Below are 16675 nucleotides of genomic sequence, written 5' to 3'. Positions count from 1 at the left end.
ATTTTTTGAGGGATATATTTGGGTGATTTAAATAATAATTTTATATAGTTTTTAAGTTTATTATTTAAAACAAAAAGAGAGAAAAGTTTATTTTTGTTATTATTATATTTTTAAAGGCTATTTATATTTAATTTCAAAAGGGGCAGACCTAATATGCAAACAGACTAAAAGTTGAAAAGCATTTAATTTAGAGGTGTTCATGGGCGGGTTTGGGTTGGGCTCAACTAAAAATCATGCTCATTTATTGGGCTCTGGCTAGGCCGGGCCCAAAAAAAAGGCTTAAAATTTTTGCCCAAACCCGACCCGGATAAAAATACTAAAATCTGGGCCCGTCCCGGCCCGACCCACCCATATTAATTTTTTATATTATTTTTAAATATATATAATACATTAAAAATACTAAAAACATCAAAATAAATATTTTCCAACAAATTAAAAATAAATTTTAAAAATATGTAACTTAAATAACACTAAGATAGATGCAACTTACCAAGCAAATGCCTCTAAAATAATAAAAAAATTTAACAAATACCTTTAAAATAATACCTTTAAAAGATTAACACCTCTAATTTAATTTGGTGTCGCAATACTTTTTTTTCAATCAATCTAAAAAGGGTAATTGCTTCATCAGGTCTTTGAACATTTTATATTATCATGTTTCAATCTGGTGCCACATGCCAATTTATCGTGCGGCACCTTTAAAATACTGTTTTTTTAAATGCAATCATTGGCCGATGATGGGAAGTTGGTGCCATCGGTGTGTCAAGCAGTACCAACAAACACTACATAAATCAGATCATTTACATACATAATTTTCAAATTAAATATTTTCACAATTAATTAAAAAATTTAGGTTACTTAAAAGAAAAAAAAAAGCCTAAAAGTTGCTATCTATTCCAAAAACTTCATCTCAGGTTTGGATTTATATATTTCTTTCACCTAAAAAACATTTTTTAAATAAATAGGAAAATATAAGAGAAAATTATGTTTATTAGGCTTTTAGTTTGAAGCTAACCTTTGACACGAACCCGCTTGAAAAAATTAAATACAAAAATATTCATTAAATTATTGATTTTATTTTATTTTGATTATTTTAATAAAAAATATAGTTGAATAACTAAAATAAAATAAAATAATTTAATGATATTTTTATACTTTATCCAAAAAAAATAGTATATTTAAATAAAATTTAATTAGAAAATGGTGTATTAACAATTTGAATGAAATTATCATTATAATTATAATTATTGAATTGAATGATTTAATTTAAATTAAATTATATTTTATAAAATAATTAGTATGAATTTTTATCACGCTTCGTGTTAGATTAATTATTTTTTAACTAAATTATAGAATAAAATTTGAAAATTAAAATATACTTCAAGTCATTATACTCTTTGTGCAATTAGAATTTAATCTTCATACTTTTATTTTTAAGAATTTAGCTCCTCTATTTTTCAAATTAAAATTCAACTCAATTGTTAACACCATTAAATTTTCAATTAAATTCGCTAGAGTGACATTTTAATTCTTCTTTTTTTTTAAAATATTCACATGATAACCATTTAACAAAAAAAACATTGCAATGGAGGTGAATTTAATAGAAAATTATAATGGTGTTAAGGACTCTTAAAAATTACATCATTGTTTTAATCAAAATAAAGCATCTGGACTAATCATTGACATTTGAAAAAGTTGAGGTACAAAAAAATGTCAAGAAGTTAAAGTATAAAGATTAAATATTAATTTTAAGCGGTAGTATAGGGACCAAAATTGAAACTTGGCAATTATTACATAATCTATAAAAAAATACAATGTCATGCTACTTTGCCATGTTCATAGTATTTTTTTCACCAATATGTTTATAAATAGTTAAAAAATCATCTTTAACCTTTCAACTACAAATAACATTTTTCATTCTTAAACACTTGTCAAACATACAAAGGATATGATAGTAAAATAATAAGATAACTATCACATATAAGTATGTAAATTATTTGGACTAATTAATGCAATTGTAAAAGCAAAGGACCATATTATGTCAAAATAAAATATGCAGATTAATTATATAAATTTACAATTATTTTATAATAAATAACTAAATAAGGAGAAAATCATGTCGTTAGTTCAAATAATTAACACCAATAATAATTTTAATAATTGATGTGAATTTTTAAAAGGGACTTATTCCAACTCATGATGCCCAAATAATTTTTTTGAATAATATTTTATTTAAAAAATAAAAGTATAAAATTTATTAACCATTTGAACTAAATATTAAAAAAACATTGGACCAATTTATTGTAGAAATTCAAGTATAAAGATTAAATTTATTAGGGCTAAAAGTGATATTTTAACTCTCTCCTTATTTAATCCACCTAGCCAAACTCTCTTTGAATAATACTAAAATTAACCCAATATTGCAGATTATTAAAAAAAAATGATATTAGAAAGAAGAGGAGAGCAATGCACATAGATTTGGTTTTTTCCCTCCATTGATTTCAACAAAAGAGAATACAACAAAACAGCAGCAATCACATAATCTATAGGCCCTGCCACCATTGTGACTTTTGACCTGAAAATGGTTGCCATGTTAATCAACATATTTACAGCACAGAAAACAGCATATATCCCCCCCACTCGAAACACGAGACCAACACCCTTCGGCATTGCTCTCGCTCTAGTCCGCAAAACTCTTGGATTATACAGTTTTGAAGTGGTTGTAACTAGAGAATAGGTTGATATACCCTGTTGTTATAAATGTAAAATAATAATAGCTAATAGGAATGATAGCAGCCATCGCATAGTTGGAAGACCTGCAGAATGCAGAGAGAGTATAGTATTAGCATACGTGCAGGAGTCCATTATATCGGATCCCAAGCATAATCCCTAGCGATACAAACTAATGCAAGAAGATAATTTAGAGCATGGATCTGTTACAATGACCGATATAATGATTATTAAGCATCTAGAAGTACATTCAATGTTCAACATGAGAAAAGCTGGGTATAAGTACCATGGAGGCCCCTATACTAGGAGTCAATTTGCATTTTACCCTCTTTACTATGTAAAGTTAGATTAAAGAGAAAACTAGTTTTTTCTATTAAAAATTTCATCTATTTCTACTATTGAAAACTTGTGTACCTGACAAAATAAGCAAACAGTTACATGTACCTCATGCTAATATACAGAGACTAATTTTTAGCGGTAAAAATGGCTAGAATTTTTAATAGAAGAACCAGTTTGCTCTTTAATCTAACCTATGGTCCTATAAGGACTAATTTTCTATTTTTTTAGTAGAAGGGACAAAATGCAATTGGCTTCTAGTATAAGGACTTCCATGGTAATTTTACCGAAGAGCTGAGCATGGATAAATAAATGAATTAGACCGACCAATCGCTATAATGATTCTTAAATTTCTAAATATGACTAAAATCACTGCACAAAAAAATCAACTTTAGACACCATTTGTATGAAACGAATAGTCCAGGTAATTTATGATCATAAAATTCGGTTTGGCATGCAATGATATGTTTAATTATTCAGAAAACGTCATTTACTCACAGAAAGGTGCCGATGCTGATGGTGAAACTGAAGGTATCCTATCAGGATCCTCTTTATTTGGTTCACTCTTTGATGGAGGCTTGGCATGAGCAAAAGCTACATTTGGCAGCGGACTGGATGTGGGAGCTAAATAGGTAATTGGTCTGTGTTTAGGTTTGGGTGCCAGTGCTGATGGATGTACATTTGGTGGGACCGCCGAATGATGAGGGGAAACTTTGGGTGTGGCAGCAGGGGCTAAATTAGGTTCCTCTCGAGGCTTCCCCTTGATCCTTTTATTCCCATGTTGGGAACCAGGAGGGTTTGCCTTGTTATGCCTTTGAGATGCGGGTGAAATTGTTTCAGGGGTAGGTGAATGAGCTTCGGGTGCAGGTGCAGGTGCAACTGCAGGAGCTAGATCAGCACTATGGTGGTGATGGTGATGGTGGTGGTGATGGTGGTGGTGGTGGTGGTGATGATGATGATTACTGTGGACAGGATGAGGTGAAGGAGCAGGTGAGTTTGAACTGCCGTCACCTCCGTGAAGAGAATGTTGCAAAATGGAAGAAAGGCGAACTTGCTTAACTTTACCAAATACAGTGTGGTTTAGGCCAAGGTTTTTCGAATGAGAACCCGTGATGGTTTGAGCTAGTTGCTTTAATCTTGGCGTTGATGGAGGATTCCCTACAGCAAGCAGAACTTTTGACTGAACGATAGTGGGGGGAGCAACAGTGGAGCCTTTAGAATTCGATAAGATGATATACAAGTTCTGAAACTCGCAAAGTAAATCGCATCAGATTCGGCATAAGAGATGCTAAAGCCAATAAACTCTCTTACAAATGGTAAGTACAAAAAACGCAAAAACGAAAAATAACAAAGCATAATCAATAAAAAAAAGACAGATTGCCTAACCTCGTATGGAGCTAAATGCAATCCGGACTTGAGCTGGCTCCTTAATTCATCAAAATATAATTGTATTTGATAAATAGAGAAGTTCAAGGTAAAGTTGAAATGGATTTGCACTTTCTGCAGAAGAAAAGCACTTTGCGGGGGAATTACAGTAATCCCTCCCGGGAATTTTAACACCTCAAAGAAGTATGATTCCCCGAACAAGGATTTAGTCAAGCTCAAAGATGATTGGTGTATAACCAAATACTCAAACGACGACTTTATCAAACTTAGAGAAGTTGGAGATATCTTCGAATACCTTGCATCAGGATCAACCCCGAACACAACGTTTGTTACATTCGATTCAGTTAAAGGTTCGAGAGATAAGATAACCACCTGGTTCAAAGAAGTAAATCACAATTTAGGCAAAAATGTAATACAAAGTACATACATCATGACAAAAAAGGATCAAATATTATACTTTGCTCGTAGGAAAGCCTATCTCATCAAAAATGTCATTTTCAAGCTGCAAGATATTGTCTCCTAGAAAAGAAACCGGCTTCTCAACTTTAAAACTTGCTACTATATCATGATCTGGACAATAAAATAACCAAATGTTAGATCACTTCCATAATTATAAATTCAATATTGGTCCAACCCCACAGCAAATATCGAATTGCCAATCCTACAGACCAGCTTCGATCAGAAATCCGTATATAAATAACTACAACAATTATTATATGAATGCAGAGATTAATAACCAAATTGATACATCAAAAATAATTCTCAAACCAATACCGATGACAAGTACTTATATGCAATATACGTGACATAACATCCAATAGTAATTGATCTATGAAATGCTGAACAATTCAGTCAGAAAACCGTATAAACAACAACAATGGTTATATGAATGTAGAGATCAATAACCAAGTTGATACATCAAATATAATTCTGAAACCAACACCGATAACATGTATTCATATACAACTTATGTGACATAACTTCCAATGCTAATGATCTATGAAATGTTTAACAAATTCAATGGTATACACAAACATGTGCACGTATATATGCATATAGCATATAAGCAGAACTATGAAATAAAAAAAACTGCAGTATCTAACCAAATGTGTTCGAAAATAAAGATTGTGCTCATCACTCATGTGTCAAGAACCAAAAATATTAAGGTGAAACCAACTAAAAGAAGCATTAAAGCCTAACTTAACCAGGAAAAGATTAGTCTTCGTGGACCGTAAAACAACCGTGAAGATACCTTGGTGGATATCCTTTCATTTCCATGGTCCAATTTTGCTCTAAATTATAGGAAAAGTAAAACATGAATTACTAAGTCACATGGATTTATTTTCTATTTTTGATGCACTAAGTATGCAATTCTATAAAGGGTCAATGAACTAGATGATGACACATTGACAAAACTTTTTAAATGTAATTTTAAATAACTTCATTTCCAATGAAGCTTTATTATCATATTCTATACAGTCTTAATGCATCAAATGAAATATATATAATAATAAACTGCCCAAAATTTATACATACATATATATACAAGGAGTTGCCAAATTTATTTATCTTTTTTTATGGAAATTTTATCTTATTTTATTGATTGATGACATCTGTGGTAAAAGAATCATCATTTAAAATTGTTCATAATCTTTCCTTTTACTCCTTTAGCAAACACTGAATATAACTAACATTTAACACTCTTAAACCCAGTTTCCATTAATGGAATTTTTAAAAAATTCAAAAATTAAATAAAACCCAAGTCGATAAATAAAATCTAAAATTTTCTCATTCATACATTCTCAGCTAAAAAAAAAAAGGAACAATAACTAAAAACAAAAATCCCAGATCCATACATACATACATGCATATACATACAATTAAATCAAGAAAAATTAGAAAAATTACCTTTGAACCTAGAATCAAGATCCAGATCCGAGTGATCTGAAGAATGAAGAAAAGGGGGTAACCAAAACAAAGCCGAAAGGAAGATTGCAAGAGAAAACAACAAAACGAAGAAGCATCGAAGACCAAAGAGAGTGCTCTTAGATCCACAAACAACGAATCTGGTTGAAATTGTTGAGCTAGATTCTACCACAGATACTTCACTACTCACGTTTGAACTTAATCTCTGCTCTTCTTCAGTTTTACCCATAGTTCATTTCTTCACCATTTGCTCTTATACTCCATTTCCATGGCGATTTGCTTTTGCCTTAGCCATTGATGATGCTCTCATTTTTTTTTTAACCCTTTTTCACTTCACCACTGAATTTTTGCACATTCTTTTTCTAATTTCTAGGGGAGGGGGACAAACAAAGCTCGTCTTTGTGATTGTTTTTAAGAATTATATATTTTTTGGGATTTTTTTATTTTTTAATTTTATTTTTTAATTTTTACAGTTAAAGACAATGAGAAAATATGTGTAGGGTTTTTGAAGATGAAAGGAAAAAAAAAAGGAATCAAGTATCTCTATCTCTTCAAATGTCTGCTTTTTTTTTTTTTTTATTTAAGATAAACTTTAAAGCATGGGACATCAATTTGTGGAGTTTCTTTTTAAAAAATAAAATAAATATTTTTTGGTGTAAATTTAGTTTTAGTCCCTCTACTATGTTGAACTTTTGAATTTAACCCTTTTAATTTGGGTGGATGTTCTTCATAGATCCCTCTATTATAAGGACCTGATAAAATTAATCCCTTTACTATTAAACGGTTTAATTTGGCTCATATACTATTAAAAGAATCAAAAATGTTTAAAACATATCATTTTATGTTTAGCATGGTTAATATTTTTAAAGTTTTTATAGTTCTATAAATGAAATTTTTGTTAGGAATTAAATTGTAATTAAAATAATAATTTTCAAGTCATTTTTATATAGAAAACATTAACTCTTTACAATTTGAACTTGTTTGATTATTTTTAATAGTATAGTGACTCGATTGATTCATTTAATAATCGAGGGATTAATTTGATCAAATCCCTATAATACAAGAATCTCCCAAGGACTTAAACTTTTTTAGTTTGTCTGACTTAGATTCTTTGCTTTTATAATGTTATTAGTAAATCTGAATAAGAAAAAGTTGTTATTCAACAAATATGCAATATTCTTATTGGTTGAATTTTGTTGTTTGGATTTTTATGTGACTGTAATTGTGTGGTCGATTTATATATATAAAAATCAACATCTATCACTTTGACAACTGCAATTGACAATATTATCGATTTGGACATATTGAAAATGTTATAGAAATAGATGATCAAATTATACCGAATTAAAGTAGAGATATTAAATCTCAAACTTAAGTACAATATACACTAAAATCAAAATCATACTTTTTATATTTGAATTTTTTTAGGTAAAAAGGTTTTAAAAGCCCTCAAGATATATATATATATATATATATATATATATATATATATATTATATCTAAATAAACTTCAATGATACAAAATTTTAGACTCTTCTATTAATAGGAACCGTCTTTAATTAATCAGATCGTTAACAGACACTATCGTAGCTACTAGAATCAACAAGAAACTAACAGGATGTCTAGATTCAAATGAAATGTATACATGCTTTTATTGAGATATTATTTTGAATGTATTTTAAAATATTATAAAAATATATTAAAAATAAAAATTTACTCAAATGTATGATTGAATTGATATAATAAAATTTATTCGAGTCAGCAGCTCTAATCTAACCCGAATTTATATATTTACTAGAATTTTTTAAATAAAATTGTATTTATTATATATTTTAAATAATATAACAATTTTTTAAATGCATTGTCTTAGTGTGTAATTTTTTATTCGGATAAAAACTTAAAAATATAAAATTTCTTCGATAACTAAAATGAAAGTATAAATATGATGTAAACATGATTTGACATGTACAGTCAGCTACTAATGATGATTTAACACTTGGGTGGCTAAAATAAAAATATCCTAAAAGTTGAATGATGAAATTACAATGAATTTTTTTTAACGACCAGAATAAAAAGAGCTCTAAAAATTAGATGACCAATTGAGTAGTTTACCTTATATTTTAGTCTTCAATTAAGAACACTTATTAGTACCTTAAGTTGTGAAATTAAACAGGTTTATCATTATTTATATGAAATCTAACGTGAAATTGGAAAAATATGGACGAATTTCAAGTTTGATTTTAATAGATTATGTTAAATTTTATGTTAATATAATTATAATTTTTCAGGAATTAAAATATAAATTTGTTATGTATTATTTTATAATTTTATTATTTTCAACGGATTAAATAAAAAATCGCTTTTAGGAGGTTGAAGTGCAATTTTTTATATATTAATTTATAATCTCTTTATTTTTAAGATGATTGAGTTTAAAACTTTTCATTTCGAGGGGCCAAAGTACAATTTTACTATATATTAACTTATTATTTCTCTATTTATAAGAGGACTGAATTGAAACTTTTTTTAATTTCTATAGCTTGCCTGCGCCCCTCAAATTTGCCTTTGCACTAGACTGAATCTGAGTCAAGAAATGAATATAAACACCTTCTACGGGCTTAATTCAAATTGATTCACAAACAGGTCTAATTAAATTGGACTCGGTCCCACGCTAAACTGCAATTAAATACGAAATTAAGCAATGCCAAACTCCTAAATGAAGGATAAAATTCTCCTAACACTATTTGTTCATCCATAAAGCTCAAATTCAAAATTTTAATGACATTGAGCTGCTTACAACTCAACGAGTGTTGGCTTAATTTCACATTATAATTTTATAAGATAAAAGGTTATTATTGTATACCATTTTCAATTTAGCAGCTCGATTTTTTATAATCGAGATTGCCGATGAATTTGTTAAGAATTTAATCTAAACACTTCTATCACACAATATAAATAATATTTTCACTAAATTAAAATGTTTCTATCTTGATGGTTAAGGAAAAAAAACAGTAATTTAATGTAACGATTAAGTTAAATATAACTTAGGTTGATGTGTTAGATGGAATTCTTTTTCCTTTCATGCTAAGGTTTTATTTAGTGAAATTGGTTTGTTCACTGTTTTAAGCGAAACTCGAACTCAAAAAATTATTTTAATGGTGAAATTAAATTGTAATTTTTACGATAGTATCGTAGAAATGTAATTTCATAAATTTAATAGTTTATATATTTATAATTTTAAAAGATTAAATCAATTATTATTATTATTATTATTATTATTATTAAGGAGTAAAGTGTATCTTTATCAATTTAAAATTTAAAAAGACCTAAATTAATTTTTTTCATTTTAAGGGTTAAGGCCCGCCAACCCTTATAGTTACGCCCTATTTAAGTGTGAAGTATAATATATATGAATAATAATCATTATAATTATTATAAAATATTGTTAATTTGATTATTAAAATATATCCAAACAAAATTCATATATTATAAAATATAAATCAAAATAAAATTTTAACTGAAAATTCATACGTAAGTTATATAATTGACAACATCGTTACTAAACCAAAGCTTCATTTAGATGATATTCAAATATGCGAATGTACTAAAGAGGTCCATATATTACAGTGGTGCTGATTAAATTAGTCCCTATACCATTAAATGAAATGATTTTAGACATTGTATTATTAAAATAATTAAACAAGACTAAATTGGTACAAAATTAATATTTTTAAAGTTTTTATGGTTCGTAAATGAAATCTTTCTTGTTTTAAATTAAACGCAATTGAAAAATATCAATTTTATACAGTAAATGTTAATTTGGTTGTAAATTGAACTTTTTTATTCTTTTAATAATATAGGGACTAAATTGATAGATTTAATACTATAGAGGACACAATCAACTTATTCAAAAATTGTGAATATGAAATTAATTATTTTAATAAAAAATGAAAATAAAATATAAAAATTATCGGTGCCCTTCAATTAACTCTTGCTGTTCTAGAAACAAAGGATAGGTTTTGAACACGTGGCAGAAAACAATAAAATGACGCAAAAAAAGAGCACCGAACAAGAGTAAAGTATCTTGGTGATAAAATGAAAAAAAGGCTTAATTTAATATTTTATCCTAAACAATACCTGCTTTTCATTTTGGTACCTAACTTTTTTGTCCGATTTTAGTAACTGTACTTTAGTTTTTGTCTCAATTTAAAAAAAAAATGGCAAGGAAAACATGACCGTGGCACATTCTTATTGAATGTGGGTATTTTTAAGGTAAAATATACTAAAATAATAGTTGAAACAGATCCAATTCCAGACTAAAAAATATAAATTTGAGGGTTATAGGGGTTATTACAGTAAATTAAACATCATACCTAAAATAATTTTTATTATTTTTAAATAATTTATATTAGATATACATATTTTTAAATCAGTACAAATTATTTTTCCCTCCATTGAGAGTTCAATCATTAGTATAGTGACAATCAAATGGAAAATTTTAGTCAAGGTTCATGTACTAGTCCTTTATGTCTTTATATTTATAATTTAATTATTTTTAATCTTTTACTTTTCAAAATATGTAGTATTTTTTAAGTGAATTTTGTTAGAAGCTAAATTACGTTTTACTCTTTTTATTTAAATAAATAAATAAATTAATTTATATACATTAAATAATAAAATAAATAAATTATTCTGTTATAATAATTTTTATTCATTTTTATGTTAAATAATAATATAACATTATTTAGTTGCTTGAATCTTTTCCTCCATTTTAATTACCATTAATTTATTCGATTAAAATTTTAATTAATTTTATTTAAATTAATCATTTTTCCTTCCTTTAATCTAACCATCCATTTTATTACCGATTAAAGCTTCCATTACAACAAGTGCTAAGTATAATAGTGAAGCTCGTTATATTTTAAAAAGAGTCAAATTCGAACATTAAAAACGACATTAATAAAAAATAACTACAATTCTTAAAAGAGGAAAAATATAGTCTAGCTACTAAGGTAGGGACTTGCATAATATTTTTATGTAATTCATTTATAATATTTAAAAGTAAGGAGTACTAACGGAATAATTAATTAAACTCTAATAGATAAGTTCAAATTTTCTAGAATTTGGAATTTAAGTAAGCTTAAGTAAACCGATTAGATATGCTACATAGATTCTTTTTCTAAATTATTAAATTACGACTTAATTTAGTAATATAAAAGTCAAATTAACGAAATTAAAAATTTATGGACTAAAACAGTAATTTACCCCTTTTTTACATACTAAGTTTTTTGAAACAGCTCCTCCGCACTCTCTGCTACAAGTACAGTCGGATGCAAAAAAAAAAAAAAAACCCTAAACTTTCCATGATTCTAATGTGGGAAAGCTCGGGAAAGTTTCAAAACATGGCTGTTGATGATTCAATAACGCCACCGACGTGTCTAACGTAGGTAAAAATCCAGGTCCGGCACCGTTATGTAACCGGTTACCGAGTCTTTGAGGCTCCGGTTTAAGGATCGGACTCACCGTCGTCGTCGTCGTCGTCTTTCCCTCGCCGAATCCGATTCCGGTTACTTGTTGTACCATCTGCCTGAAATTAGCTGGATCTGCTGCTATAAAAGTAGTTCGAGAACTCTTCGAGGCGCGGGGCTTCCGTTTGGAGATTTTTCCAGTGGGCGATGGACCGGCGGTACGGTATCGTTTGGGTGCCGGTTCAGGCGCCGGTAAAACGATGGGATCGGTGATGGAATCGGAGATTGATTTTTGTAACGCTCTCGTTAACACTTGTGTGTCGCGAGAAAAGGATTCGGCGATCCAGGGATCGGTTAAGAGGCAATGAAACGGTGATGTTTCAAAGGTTGATAGGTTTTCTGATGATGCTGCCATCTTTTTTTTAAACCGTAATTATATTTTCTCGGGAAAAAAAATGGAAATGAAAGAAAAAAGTTCAGAAGAAGAGAATCAAGTAGGTGTTTCTGAAGGGTTGGAGGTTAAGGAATTTTTCTTGTATTTTCTCAGATATCAAACAGAGAAAGTTGAAGGAAAGCTTAAATGGGGCGAAGAAACCGCGTTGTGATGACGGGGGACACGCGTCAACCTTTTTATCCTTAAATCTAGCCATATTTAAAGTTGTAATAAAATTAATAAACTCGAATATAATGAATAAAAATATATATATTTATATTAAATCTTTTAGGACAATTGATATTGTTATTGTAATAATTAGAGTTGATTCGGTTAAATTAGATTCGAGATGTAAATTAATATAGTAATTATATTTAGGAATGATTCACTTATATTAATATAAAATTAATATAATTTTTATATTCTTAATATTTTATACTCTATTCATATAGATTATGTATATTAAATTTAACGTAAATTAAAAATTTTAACTATTTATTTTATGTAACAAAAATACTAATCGTTTAGTAAATAGTCATATATACATTTTTAGATCGATATGTGGAGGCGAATCTAGGGGTTTAAAAGGGCTCGACTCCCCTTAAAATAAAAAATTATTACTTAGGCCCTTTAAAAAAATTTAAAATTTTAAATTAGTAAATATAAAATTACACATTGGTCCTCTAAAATTATAAAAATTAAATTTAATCCTTTAAAATTATAAAGATATTAAAATATTAAAATTTTACTCTATCCTCCTAGAAAATTGTTATGGCTTTGCGCTTACTGATATAATAGTAATATTAGACCGATTTGAATATTTATGTGTATAAAAGTATAATTATATCAATACCGATAATTTAATAGTTAAAATATTAATCATAAAAATTATAAAAAATTATAAAAGCACTTTAATTTTATATCAGTGTAAGAAAATCCTTGTCTTAATTTAAAATTGACATATTGGATCAAGTTGAAAATGGGTATAACTTTGATTTTTGTTAATTTTTCTTTCCTGTCGAATTTGGGATAAACAAATTAATATTTAATTTCGAGCGAGTTAACCATTAAAATCTCAAAATTTCAACCTACTTAATTATGGCTATTATTATTATTATTAGAAGGTTCATTGCAGTGTAATTGTACTTTGTTAAAATTAGACTTAGTTAATTAATAATTAGGAGAGCGAATTTAACTATGAAAAACTTATATGAACTAAAGAGTAAATTACCATTTTTTTACATTCTAAGTTATTTGAAACAGCTCGAGAAAAAAAAGGGGGGGGTGGAGGAAAACCCTAAACTTTCCAGGATTCTAATGTGGGAAAATTCGGAAAAGTGTCAAAAGATGGCTGCTCATGCAGCTGGTGATGATCCAACAACGACGCCGACGTGTCCAACGTAGGTAAATATCCAGGCACAGTACCGTTAGGTAACCGGTCGCCGGGTCTTTGAGGCTCCGGTTTAAGGATCGGACTCACCGTCGTCATCTTTCCGTCACCAAATCCAATTCCGGTTACCTGTTGTACCATCTGCCTGAAATTGGCTGGATCTGCTGCTATAAAGGTAGTTCGAGACTTCTTCGAGGCGCGAGGCTTGCGTTTGGAAACTTTCCCGGTAGGCGGTCGACCGGCGGTTTGGTACCGTTTGGGTGCCGTTTCAGGCACCGGCGAAGCGATGGAGCCGGTGAAGGAATCGGATATTGACTTTTGTAACGCTATCGTCAGAGTTTGTGTGTCGCGAGAAAAGGATTCGGAGATCCAAGGATCGTCGAAGAGGGAACGAAACGTCGACGTTTCGATGGTCGCTAGGTTTTCTGACGATGCCAACATCTTGTTTCGAAAAGATAATTATATTTTCTGGGGAAAATGAAAGGAAAGAAAGAAAATAGTAGTAAGAAAAGAATCTTACAGTTGTTTTGATGGGACTGTTGAGTTACTGGTATTTTCTCAAATACCAAACAGATGAAAGTGAAGGGACGTTTAAATGAGACGTGGTGGTGTGGGGTAAGGTGACGAAGAAACCGCGTAGGGATGACGAGTGGACACGCGTCAGCTTGTCGTCATGAAATCTAGTAAAGTTAACATATGCACTAAAGTCCTTTACTTTTAATAAATTCGAAATTTAATCCTTATACTTTTTTATTTTTAGAAATTCAATATCTTTACTTTCTAAATTTAAAATTTAGGTCTAATTATTAACATTGTTTAAGCTATTTAGTTCAATATAGGTTCATCACAACGTTATTTTTTAGTTACATGTTACTAAACGAGTATCTTTTTTTTTCAAGTAGGGAAAAATTTAGCAATTGAACTCGAATTTTGAAAATAAAAAATTGAGTAAATTCTTGAAAATAAAAATATAGGGATTAAATTTCAAATTTAGGAAGAATATAAGGACTAATGACATATTTTAACCATCTAGTGGTTAATATATCATTTTGTACCTTAGTTTGGTTTAAATGTTCAATTTATTTTTTGATTTTTTTTCTCAATTTGATACTTGAGTTTAGTTTCAATGTTCAAATTGGTAATCGTATCAAACGATATCATGTGTCTCGAAGAATGTTTGACACATGTACTCTAATAAAAATCATAAGGCTTATACGTAAAAAAAACTCTTAAAAAATACAAATAAATAAATAAGTAAATTTAAGTTCGTGTTTTAAATTCACACACAATTAAGCCCCCGTTGTTAAATTAAAATAATCAATTAATCCCCTCTATTAACAGTTTTCGTCATTGACCACATTGACTGTTAAAATAAATTAATAGACCAACCAGATGATGACATGTGGTAACTTCTAGTTTAATCGATATTTTTCCTATAAAATATTAAAATCATAAAAAATATAAAAAAGATATATATGAAAATTTATTATTAGATTTTTTATATTTTATAATATTTATAAGTTTTATATTTTTAATATTTTAATATTTTAATATTTTTCTTTTTTTATTCTAATTTTGTTAATTTTTTGATGTTTAATAATTTCTCATGAGAAAACATTAGATTATGTAACAACTCGTTTCAAATGAAATCGAAACAATGGTTTTGGACTACAAATTTGAGTCTAAAAGAAAAATCATTTTAATATTATTTCATGGTTTGCATTATGATTTAAATATCGTATGAAAATTTCGTAAATAAAATTTATCGGTTACATGTCCAATTGGATGTAAAGGACCAAATTGCATAAAGTGTAAAATTTGAATTCTAGTAGCTAAATGGATCAAATAGCTATGGAATTCAAAATTAGAGGTCCTTATATTGCAAATAGACCAATTAGTGGAGTTAGTAGATAAGTATGATTAGTCATCGTTGGAAAATTCATCAAAGAAAAGGACTAAATTAGAAAGTTGAAATAATAAAAGATGATAAATGATTAAATAATAAAAATATCATCATATTTATCATATTTCCTAAAATTAAAGGCATGGAAACCCTATCTCTGGTGTTGAGTTTTGAGCAAGCTTATTTGGCTTAATTAGGTAAGTATTTTAGTCCCGTTTTTAATGATTTTTATGTTTCTGAGATCGTAATAACTTAATCTAGCTATCTCAAGGATTAATTTGTAAAGTTATTAAAGTGCTAGAGTTTTGCCATGGATGAGTATGTATGAATTATGAAGTTTTATAGTAGAAAATGAAAGGTTGTTAATAGATAAACAACTTTTGTAAAGTGAATTTTGATGAAATTGAGATTTAGGGATTTAATTGCAAAGATGAAAAATTCATGGAAAAATTTTGAATTTTTTGAAATGCATGGGCTGTTATTGTTACATGTAAAAAATCGGCTAGGCTTGGAATAAGGATAATTGCATGAATTTCATTTTCCGAACCTAGGGACAAAATTATAATTAATTAAAAGTATAGGAGCAAAATGATATTTTTGCTAAAGATGTGAATTGGATTGAATTTAATATAAATTGATGTTAAATTCATTAGTATAGATCCGGAAAGATCAAATATGCAGTTAGATCGTGAAAAAGAGAATGTAACGGATTAGTAGCTTTCATGTATACGAACATTGTCGAGGTAAGTTCGTGTAACTAAATTGAGAATTTATATGTGTAAATTGAATAGTATGTATGTGATTGTATCATTGCCATGTATATGAAATTAATTACATATCCGACGATGACCGACAAGTATTAAGTCCCATTTGAATAAATGAAAATTTGATGGATACAGGGTTCCTGAATTGGTTGTGGTCCTGCATGTGTTGCGAACACACCACAGCTCGCAAGAGCATCTTGTTATTAGTTCTCATGAGCATCCCGATATTGGCTCTCTTAATCTTCCTGATATATGGCTCTCACAAGCTTCCCGTTAATAGCTCTTATGAGCATCCTGATTGATTATGATCCTGCATGTGTTGTGGACACACCGCAGCTCTTA

General features: G+C 28.7%; 4 protein-coding genes across 5 annotated transcripts in view; all 4 read right to left on the bottom strand.

Annotated features, from left to right (window-relative positions):
* Window positions 1-16675, bottom strand: part of LOC108473734 (tubulin beta-5 chain) — a 98402-nt gene that overhangs the window by 62149 nt on the left and 19578 nt on the right. The gene's annotated exons all lie outside the window — the stretch shown is intronic.
* On the bottom strand, window positions 2478-6981 carry LOC108474104 (uncharacterized). The gene is made up of 5 exons (XM_017776010.2): window positions 6361-6981; window positions 4910-5022; window positions 4453-4824; window positions 3565-4309; window positions 2478-2816 (listed from the first exon to the last, which is right to left on the bottom strand). Exons 1-5 carry the CDS (start codon window positions 6605-6607, stop codon window positions 2755-2757), a joined length of 1539 nt encoding a protein of 512 aa, XP_017631499.1. The 5' UTR covers window positions 6608-6981; the 3' UTR covers window positions 2478-2754.
* On the bottom strand, window positions 11579-12470 carry LOC108472500 (calmodulin-binding protein 25-like). The gene has a single exon (XM_017774039.2). The coding sequence runs from the start codon at window positions 12256-12258 to the stop codon at window positions 11728-11730; it is 531 nt and encodes a 176-aa protein (XP_017629528.1). The 5' UTR covers window positions 12259-12470; the 3' UTR covers window positions 11579-11727.
* LOC108472586 (calmodulin-binding protein 25-like) lies at window positions 13467-14441 on the bottom strand. The gene has a single exon (XM_017774129.2). It carries the CDS (start codon window positions 14105-14107, stop codon window positions 13574-13576), a length of 534 nt encoding a protein of 177 aa, XP_017629618.1. The 5' UTR covers window positions 14108-14441; the 3' UTR covers window positions 13467-13573.

The sequence above is a fragment of the Gossypium arboreum genome, chromosome 11 (genome assembly GCF_025698485.1).
Source record: "Gossypium arboreum isolate Shixiya-1 chromosome 11, ASM2569848v2, whole genome shotgun sequence".
NCBI classification, from domain to species: Eukaryota; Viridiplantae; Streptophyta; class Magnoliopsida; order Malvales; family Malvaceae; genus Gossypium; species Gossypium arboreum.
This window is presented reverse-complemented; position numbering and strand designations above follow the sequence as displayed.

What these genes read in the sequence shown, in the direction of transcription:
- LOC108474104 (XM_017776010.2), bottom strand. Translation starts at nt 6,607, where the DNA reads ATGGGTAAAACTGAAGAAGAGCAGAGATTAAGTTCAAACGTGAGTAGT. An exon ending in TCTTGATTCTAGGTTCAAAG is followed by an intron (nt 5,023 to 6,360) that starts GTAATTTTTCTA and finishes TTTATTGTCCAG; the next exon opens with ATCATGATATAGTAGCAAGT. An exon ending in TGCATTTAGCTCCATACGAG is followed by an intron (nt 4,310 to 4,452) that starts GTTAGGCAATCT and finishes TGCGAGTTTCAG; the next exon opens with AACTTGTATATCATCTTATC.
- LOC108472500 (XM_017774039.2), bottom strand. Translation starts at nt 12,258, where the DNA reads ATGGCAGCATCATCAGAAAACCTATCAACCTTTGAAACATCACCGTTT.
- LOC108472586 (XM_017774129.2), bottom strand. Translation starts at nt 14,107, where the DNA reads ATGTTGGCATCGTCAGAAAACCTAGCGACCATCGAAACGTCGACGTTT.